This window comes from Ptychodera flava, chromosome 10 (assembly GCF_041260155.1).
Source record: "Ptychodera flava strain L36383 chromosome 10, AS_Pfla_20210202, whole genome shotgun sequence".
In the NCBI taxonomy this organism is placed as follows: Eukaryota; Metazoa; Hemichordata; class Enteropneusta; family Ptychoderidae; genus Ptychodera; species Ptychodera flava.
Window position 1 is genome coordinate 12139608 of NC_091937.1, and position 10729 is coordinate 12150336.

A 10729-nucleotide genomic window follows, 5' to 3' on the forward strand; every position below is an offset into this window, starting at 1 on the left:
ACTCGTGACATGCTTCCATCCTTTGACCATTTACATTTACAAAGAAGGACTGGTCCGTTTCGGTACCGAGAAGTTTGACCTCAATACCCTTGACAATCGTTTCTCGCATCTTACAAACACTAGTATCAATAAACTTAGCCCCTCCTATACGACAGACAAAGAGAGAGTTGGCCCAGGATGCAAATGGACGCTCAACACGCTCCGCAACTATTTTCACCAGCAGAACATCGATGACTCGTTACTTTGGCAGCGCATTAGTAACATGGTAACGCTGACAACTTTAGCACAGGCCCAGGCGGTTCCGAAGGTTCCGAACTGCTTCGAGTTATTTGGCTTTGATATACTCGTGGATGAGAACATGAAGCCATGGCTGTTGGAAGTGAATTTCAGTCCTGCACTTGGCCTTGACACTCAAATAGACATCCAAGTGAAAAAACCGATGTTGAATGATCTTATAGACATGCTTGGATACCAGCCACATGATGCAGAGAGGGGTGGGCCGTCCTTTAAACCAAACATTCTCCGTCAAACGTACAGTCGTACCAGCAGTTACGCCCCAAACAGGCGTAAAGCTAGCATGACATCGCCCAGGAAGAAGACATCTGTCAGTTCAGGCAATAAATTGCCATTTATAAATAAAAGCAACATGTCTGCAAATGCAGAGATGCCATCAGAAAATGCGTCATCTGCCACAACTTATAGAAATCCACAAGGCGGTGAAGAAGCAGTGAAGGATAACAAAGCCCCTGAACAAGGTGTTCAAGAGAAAACACAGACGAACAGACCAGTTCAAAGGCGGCCTGTCGGAAGCAGGTCATCAGGAAGCACGAATAAAGGTCAGAAGGCAACCCGAAATGCCGCACGGACTGCGATTGCCAGGCAAAAGTTCGGCAGCGATTCTAAGACATCTATTAACTCTGATTGTGGTGCTAGTGTGAAGAGCGTATCAACAGCAAGGAGCTCTTTGTCACTGCCAGATATTGAAACGTCACGGCAACAGGTTGAGAACAGACGTGAATTTATCAGGTCGCGCGAGGCACCACGGTTTGCTCAGTCTGCCTTGGGTCACTCTTCCCTTACTGAACAGAGGCACTCCAGATTTTCACGCCGCGGATTCTTTCCTCAGCCTCCTGATGGATCACAGCCAACGGAGAGAGTTCAGCGGGGCCAGACACAGTTGGGCCTCGGCAGAAAGACGCTAAGTTATCCAGGCAATACAGCCATGGGTAAAATCAGCTCAAAGAATGCATCTGAAGATCACAACTCTCAGTCAAGTTCCAAACTTAAACCAAGACAGAGTGCAATGGCAAAGTCAATGTCTCACTTTCAGGGGCGCAGCATGGGCAAAAGTCGACCTCTAGCGTGCGTCGGCGACTTTGTCCTGACCTTCCCGACGAACGAGGTTATGCGAAGAGCTTGCATACCTTCGCTAGACATACGTGCAATCATTCGGGAACTGAACAAGCAGTTGAAGCAGAGCATCATCGCTTTGCAAAAACAGAAGCGAAGCAGCAACGGTACTCGTACCGTGACAATTTCGGGCCGGGACTTTGGTACAATGAAGGACAAACGTAATGAAGAATTCATTAAATGGGAGCCCATGCATCCAAAAGCTAGAGATATTGCATGTAAAATTTAAATCCACTTTGAAAAAAGAAAATGATGAAACTCCTCTCACATGACTCACGATATGAAAATACGGATATGAAAACAGACCTAACTTTGCCAATATTCACAAAAGGTTTTTCTTTTACGCTAGCAAACTCGTAGTGGTAACATCTGCTACACCTTATAGTGTGTTTTAGTATTCTATGGAGTGAAATATTTCTCAATAGTTTGGACTTTTGTAGTTTTCCTCAAACGCTCTTTGTTTCACTACATGTGATATCAAATTCCAGAGTACACAATAAGTATTCCGTCCCATCCAAATAATCTCATGTTCAGGGGTAACACATTCAAAAAAATTTACATACGTGTACATAATGGTTTTATTTTGTGACTTTTTTGTTATGCCATATTATATTTGAAATAAAAAAGATGTATGAAAATTTTCTCTGATAAGACCAGCTTTTTTTCACATTTACTGCTGTTTTTCCTCTGAAATCCACTGTTGCCAACATTTACATGATTAAGAAAAGGAAAGCGGGAAAGCTGAAAGCAAGCAGTGGCAAGAGTTTTTATTATACAATAAACAAATTTTATGAAATGATAGACCTACCAGAGTTGGTTTTCTAACGATTTTCTAAGGGTTAATGGCACAGAGATTGATAAATTTTAGCCGGAAAAGGTCATTTGATTTTATTCCTTCTTACAACTGCCCCACTCTAAAATTTTTATTCTCATCTCATAGAGTTTAACTATTTCCAATTTCTGGCCCATTGCAAACAGTCCCTGTGTGGTAATGCATAAAGTATGCACAGCTCTTTGTGTGAGCTAGCGTGTGATACACAATGGTACGTCACAGACAAACAAGGGCGGTTGCCGGTAACACTTTACCTGAAGAATGAAAAGCCAGACCTGGTTTTTCTTTTTCATTTGTCCGCTCCGGCAAACAAAAAGGACAAGTGGTTGCTAGCGTCTTTGTGTTTGTCCGTGACTCTAGTTACCGGTCAAATACCACCACAGCTGCTGTTGACACAGCCACACTGTCAAATCAGGGCGTTTTCTTGATCACAGCAACGTCAAATCTGTGCAGCAAACAGCAACCTGAAATGAATATTGCTGAGTATTCATGTATACAGAGTCCCCTTAAATACAATAGACACGCTTACAACTTACAAGGTTCTCATTTACATAAAAAAGTTGTCCAATATCACTCATTTACTGGAATTGTGCCTACATAATGAAGTTTTCAGAATTTCCCTACTGACTCAAAGAGTTCAGACACGCTATAAGTCAGAGAGTACAGTGCATCTATGCTATTGCTTGACATGTTTACTTTTTCACCAAGTCCAAAGTATCCGTGCTTTGATTGACACCTGTCAGTCTTCTCTGACAAGTGCCCTACTTGTGTATAAACCCTCTAAACCTGCATTATAAAATCTATGAACCTCCTTCTAGACTTTAGATTATTGAAACCTTATTTAAGGTAGTACATGCCTCGAAATTGAAATATTTCTCAAACTTTCTGTAAAGAAACTGCCATTCCCTTTCAAAATCAAGAATGAAAATCAGGGCCACAGTGCAAAGTTTGGTACCAGAGAAACAAATTACCCAAAATTTACCGACACTTAAAATTCAAAATGGCTGCCATGCGTACAGGGAAAAATAAAATATCTGACTTTCACAAATGTAAGCAGGTGAAAACTTACTTATGTGGTAAGCTTCAAAATGAGCCCCCATAAGTGGTAGACCAAAGAGGTATTGCAAAAGTTTGAGATATCAAATATCTGTCTTCAGTACGCATTCTACCTAAAGAAATGAAATCCTTACTCAGCTGTTTCTCTGTAGATTTTAAAGACACTGAAGTACTTACATTGTGAGATTACCATTAGTCACTTGCCATGGTGTGTAAAAAATTAGTAACCAAACTCTATTTGTGTCCCAGTTCTGGAGAGATCAGAAAAAAAATGGTATTATGTGAGCTCATTGCTTACAGGGCGGCCATGAATTATGTGCTCTTAGTACTTCAACTCAGTTTTGACATCACCTCAGCAGTGACCGTAGCAACGTCGTCTGGGTCTGTACTCAATGTCAAGTGTCAAAAACATTGAAAAATATGGTACACAGTACGGGTGATGCTGCACTTTGTCATCAATTGATTTGTTCTCACATTTAAAAGCAGTGAAGTCCGACAGGCAGAGATGAGACACAGCTACTAGCTAGAGACCCATCGCTCCAAGTGTGTGAGAGTTCAACATTACTGTCTATAAAGAGATATGCCAACATTATTTGATCAGATCGCTCATAAATGCAAGTCACTGAGCAAATAGTTACAGATTAATTCTTACAAATAACCTTGGATTTGATTAAAGTGAATCTTTGTTCAGAAAAATTCCCCTGCAATGCACTCAACATTTCTCAAGAGATTCTTGTCAACAATCACACAGTAAAACTCTCTTCCTTTGAAATCTTGTCAAAGACATTTTATGCATTTTTCTTCTCTCCTGAGTGCAGGTGGATTGGTTCACCACGTATAAGCTGTTGTTAAACAATCATCAGAAGTTAACCCGCTCAAACATTCTGTATGAATGTTATGCACATGAAAATAATAAAAATCCACAAGACTTGCAAAAGTTGTCGTTTGGGGTTACATTTCATACTGAAACACAAAGTTTATTGTATATTTGTAATGTAGCGTCTCTGATATGTCTGTGACAAATAATGTTGATTTTGACCAATGTCTGTCAGAATCAACAAAGGCAAATAGTTGCTTAGCAACAGCTGGCCCTTGTTTGTGTGAATGTCTTTTCTTTGTCTGTGTAATGCTGAAAATATTCAAATCGATCCAAAAAATTGTCAGAAAGACAGAAAACACCAAGCTTATGTTTTTCATGTATATTTCAATTGGTAAAAAATTTATGATGTTGACAATGCTGCTGGTGATGTACATTACACACCAAAAACAAATTGTCATGCAAAGATGTCCACCTTCTACACCTTTAATATTTGACCTTTGACCTGAAGAAATGATTCTTCACCTTCTCCATACTACATGAAGTGGAAATTATATTTTAATGGCTTTTTGTTTTTTTTCCTTTTCTTCCTTTTTCAGTGAATAATGACTTTACTAAAACTTGGCATCACGTAAATCAATCCATCCAGTCCTCTGTTTAATAGTTGGGCCATTCCATTGGTATTCAGTGGTAGGGGTGGGTCACTAATTGGGGATGATACATAAAAAGAATCTGTTCTTTATGCAGACAACGTAAAAATATTTCACTCGTATATCACGCCAAAAACTCCATTTTTGCATCAGTTTCTTAAATATCGCACCAGGATGCAATTTCTACTTTAAAATTTTGTTGTGCATATTTTTTTATTTTACCAGCGATATACAGAAAATATGAATTTAATCTAAATTTCTATCGTCCTAATAAATGATAAGAAAAACTTCTTTTAATTGCTTTAATTTTTGTTGAAACTATTCAGACTATTGAAGCTTTGTAGGGTTGACTTTATCACACAAAAAAGCATGCATTTGTTTAGAAATATTGATTTGGAAATTAATCTCAATCAGAAGCACTCATCAGCCCTTGATTTTCCTACAGTGAAGCAACGAGCCAATTCTAATCCCTTGTCAAATACAAACCAGCATTTCAAATATGGCCCTGGGATATTGATTTTATGAATTGATTTTCACTTTGGATGAAGGATGTATTGAAAAACAAAAACGTAATTGTATTCCATGGCTATAAATCCATGAACAATTCACAAAATTATAAGCCTCCATGAATCTGAATGGGATTATCAGGGGCTTGATATCGTTTACAAATATCTCCATGACGACAAAGACTTGTGTAATCGACCAGGTAAGTCAAAAAATACACAGCATTTGGTGCAATGGACAAGCGGCATCCACTACAGAAAGCTATTGATTGGTTGACACAAGTGATCATCGCAACATTGTTTGTATTGTTATGCAAATTAGGTACAGGAGACATCTTGAGTAAGGCCTGCCGCTGAATATACACACAGCTTTCAAGGGGTGTTGCTTCTTTCATCAATAATTCACAACTTGTGCGGTGCATATTGAAATGGCCCACTTCACCCGTTGACCGCATAGGACAGGCTGTTGCCAATGGCGATAAGTGTACACATTGCAAGTTGAATGACCACACCTGCCCTTTTTAGCTCCCATAGCCACTATTAGTGCAAGATGCGAGGTATAATGATATTCAAATATGCAGATTACACTAATGAGCATTGTTTCGGTATTAAAATTCTATGCTAATGACCCTTAATCAATGTGGAATATTCATGTACCTCGGATCTTGCATTGTATACATAGCCATATGTATATATGGCAATGGAAGCTATTCTTATAGGCTAGGAAAATGTCTGTATGTATGTATGTCTGTATGTCTGTATGTCTGTCCGTCAACATCAAAAACTCACAAACCGCTGCACATTTCATCTTGATATTTGATGTGTACATGGATGATGGGCTGTAGATGAGATTTTGTTCAAATGAAGTTGTCATTGCCAAAAATATGCAAATTAAGTGAAAAATGTAAAAACAGTCAAAATTGAAAATCTCAATAACCACTGAGCAGATTACATGAAAAATTAGCATGTAAGTACTTTGGGCTGACCTGAAATAATTGTGCTTTTTTTGATTTTTTGGATATTGTTGAAAATATACAAATTAGTGCCAAAAAAGGCGTTTTTGGTAAAAAATCTTCTTCATGAACCGCTGGTCAGACAGCTTTGATATTTGGTATACAGGTCCCTAGGGATAACCCAAATTGGATTTGTTCAAATTGTGATGAAATATGCAAATCTGTATTTTTAAGGAATTTTTTTGTCATTTTTGGTCAAAAATTTATTTCATCAAAACCGCTGGTCAGACAGCTTTGATATTTGGTATACAGGTCCCTAGGGATAACCCAAATTGGATTTGTTCAAATTGTGATGAAATATGCAAATCTGTATTTTTAAGGAATTTTTTTGTCATTTTTGGTCAAAAATTTATTTCATCAAAACCACTCGTCTGACAATTTTGATATTTGGTATACAGGTTCCTACAGATAAACTAAATATGATATATAGAATGTATGATGAAATCTGCAATTTTGTATTTTTGGTGCAATTTTTGACATTTTTGGTCAAAAAATGTGTTTCTCAAAACTACTTGTCTGATGCCTTTGATATTTGGTATACAGGTTCCTGGGGGTTCTCCTAGTGTGATATAGTGAAATTTGATGAAATCTTCAATTTTTGTATTTTTGGGTCAATTTTTGCCATTTTTGGTCAAAATATTTGTTTCTCAAAAGTTACTCATGTGATAGCTTTGATATTTTGTATACATTTTTATACATAATTATGATGAAATCATCAATTTTGTATTTTTGCAGCTAATGTTGCCATTTTAGGTCAGGCCATCCTGAAATGAGCTATCAAAGATCTCAACCATCTTCATCAATACATATGTCACAAAAAGTTGCTCTCTACATAACACAGCAGAGCTCTGTCGACTATTGGGTCGCTTGTTTTTTTCAAAACAGCTGGTCCAACAGCTTTAATATTTGGCTAACAGGTCCCTAGGATGACCTTAGTGAGATGATTTCATACAGTCAGGAAATACTTAATTTGTATCTATGTCTATAGTAGCTTCAGGGACATTGGCCCTATGTTTAAGATAATGTTGTGATTCAGTAAGCATTTGAAATGGTAAACTGTATTTGGTGTTGAAATGCGGTAAAAATAATGAGAAAACATAGCTGAGGTGATTTCAGCAGGTTTGGTTTCAACAAATATATTCAAAGTTTTTTTCAATGTTAAAGAGTGATGAGGGGGGGGGGGGGGGGGGTCCTGGCAGATTTGAAAAAAATCCAAACAAATGTCAATAGAAAAATCAGCCACAGAAGGTTTGTCAAAAGAAAAGGTGGGATAGTGGGAAAAAAAGAATGTACAGTGTATCGAGATAAAAAAGATGTTCCTCATCAATCTTCCAGACAACCCCCTTTTATCAAATGGTACACCCCTGATGTATTTTTGTGTGCCATTAAACATGCAGTGTATCAAGTTAGGTAAGGATTTGAAAGGAATAGTCAAGTTCACCACAGTTTAACTTTATCTCTTGTGTCATCATCCTTGTGTAATTGGTTAAGTTTGTAAGTTTCTCCAGATGTGGATATACCAGCTGTTCTGGAAGAAAACAATGTTTACTTTTCCCTATAGGGTTTCTGAGTTAATGATTGCATGTTGAAATCTCTCCATGTATCTGGTGCATGGGCAAAATGTAAATATTGGTTGCATGTTATGTATTTCAGTCTATGTCAAATATTGTAAATGAAAAATCAAGAACAGTTTGCTGTGTGCTTGTAAAAGATAACATGTATGTCAATTAAATTATATAAAATAATTAAATATTAAATTATGTCAATTAAATATTAAAACTGCCTTGCAGTTTGATTGTCTTAAAAATTATCACAGAAGTAGAAAATGAAAGAAACTAATCATATTGCTGTAACATATTCACCCTGAGTGTCTGTAGGCCTATACTTAACTATTTTATCATTACATTCAGTTTTTGTTATATCTTTATCACTCTCCATGGGCCAAGGCACACTTGGGGTCAATGTCATCACTCTCATGTGTTTCAAATTGGGAACAACGACATAGACCTATTTGCCCATAGATCTCAACATATACACTTCAGTGATACTTCTTAATGACCACATTTCCCTGCCCCATCAAGACTAATACTCCTATTACAAGTGGGGACTGTCATTGTCAATGACTTGTTTAGTTAATGGTTGTATCACAGTATACGATATTTCTAATTCTGTATTTTTTCCATTTTATATTCTGAATAAATACATTAAACATATTTCACTGTCTCCAGTACATTACATTTAAGTATTTTCACTTCATGCACTTTATCCCTTTCACACATGTTCAAATATCTGACCAGAGAACAAACACTAAATAGTCCAGGATGGGAGCTACAGTGTCATTGACGCTATTTTTTTACTGGACTAACTTCGCTGCATCTGAGCAGGAACAAAGAGTTCATAATTTATTGGGAAATGCTCAGTAAGTGTGGCTGATAAACACAGCCCTGTCTTTCTCATTTCTGCATTTCTGCATTCATCACTACAATTTTTGTAGCATCCAGGGTTCAAAAATTGTCATGTAAATCATTGCAAAGGTTTAATTTATAAGAAAACATATTGTGAAAAATCAATAAATCCTACATAAACTGACTGAAGCTTTTCTAATAATGTTTATGGTTGGTGAGGACACTACGTCAGTTTGTCATCGTGCATATGTCAGACATGACAGTTAACCTCTTGTTTAGAGGGTGAGTCTTTCATGAGATAAAAAAAAATTCTGTAATGTGTTTTATGCCGACACATTTTATTTGAACTTTAACCCTTTATCACAAACCTGCTCACGAGCAAAATATTTCTATTTCAAACACTGGAAGTGAAAGAGATATCAGTGAGACTATTTCATTATAGATCTTTTAAATGTCTTATCATGGACTTCAGGGGGGATCTGAACACTATACAAGAACCATAGAGGAAACATGAAAGGGTATACACCATACAAAAGCCTAGAATCATCAGCTATACATCGACATTGTCGAACAAACTGATTTATTGTGAGTTGTATACAAACAAGTGTCAACTCACAACAAATCCATTCATCTGATGACTTTGTTATATAGCATTCTACATGTGTTTGTCAGCATTTTAGTGCTAACCCTCTTTTGGCATAAGAAATTAATAAAAAAGTAAACAAATAAGTAAATACCTTTATTATTATTATAAAGGTAAATATATATTTTAAATATATATATATATATGTATATATATGTATATCTATAAATATAAATGTATATATACATATCTATAATTTTTATATATTTGAATATATAAATATTTACTTATATAATAATAAAGTATGTGTATGTAATATATCTATACATGTATAATATATATATATATATATATATATATATATATATATATATATATATATATATATATATATATATATATATATATATATATATATATATATGAAGGATATGGCTGTTGCATACATAATAAAATGTCAAAAGTCACATTCAGGACTATAATATATAAAGCTGCTGCTTGTTATGAAAATGAATTCTTCAAAATATCAAATGTTACAGCTACACTGGCTGCATTTTATGAAAACAGTTAAGTTTGAAATATCATAAATTATGGCTACATTTGCCCAGAGTAAAGACTTTAATCATTGAGAATTGTAAACATGTCAGGTAGTGTGGTCAAACAGCTCCCTCGTCAGGGATTTTCATTATTCCATGAGAATTTTCACAATTTGTTAAATAGTCTGCTGGAAGAGGTAGAAAGGTGATAAACATAAAGGCAGACTGAATGTTGGTGGGAATTTGATTTTAAGGCACCATTGTGTCAGTGAAAGGCATTAGATAAATTTGTATTAAAAATCATGATTAAAAATAATTTCCATTTAGCTGAAAATTTCCGGGTTAATTTCTCCCTCATGATTTTTTTTTCAATGAAGTGAGCGTAGAATTATGTCTGGATGAATTTGTGCCTTGTAAGATAATTTGCTTCATAGTTTGATGTAGGTCAAAGTTCATGGAGCATGATGCGGCAGTATTCCTATTGTGTTTACAGATAGCCTGGATTTCTTGTTCTGAATTGAAATCCGTTCGTATAATTAGAATTTTTGAAGTATTGAGAGACAAATAGAAAATAACTTTATATTGCTAAGAGAGATAAAGCAAACAACAGCATGTGTACTGATGTCTTGCAATACAGGCAGAGAGTCCTGTTAACAAGATGGTTGTAAAAGTGATTTTGAGAAGAAAGCAATTTATGTACAATTTATGTTTTCTTGCTTTAAAAATCAAATTTTCTTGGGTATGATTTTAAAATTTGCATATAAAAATTCTTTCAGATAATTTTCTCTTTTTTGGCCAAATATCCCTTTTGTTTAAATTAGATTTTTTACATTAGAGTGCTGATCAAATTTGTTTGGCTTCTGTCATGAATGTTGTCAAATGTTCTACTTCCATAATTATTTTTTCTCAAAATTTGAAATAGAA

At 35.7% G+C, this 10729-nt stretch overlaps 1 protein-coding gene across 1 annotated transcript in view; it reads left to right on the forward strand.

Annotated features, from left to right (window-relative positions):
- LOC139142014 (tubulin polyglutamylase TTLL5-like) overlaps positions 1-2211 on the forward strand; it is a 5508-nt gene extending 3297 nt beyond the window's left edge. Inside the window, exon 2 of the mRNA XM_070711795.1 lies at positions 1-2211. This exon is cut by the window's left edge and continues 730 nt beyond it. Coding sequence (XP_070567896.1) covers positions 1-1639 — 1639 coding nt within the window. The 3' untranslated portion in view covers positions 1640-2211.
- Positions 2212-10729: the final 8518 nt, after the last annotated feature.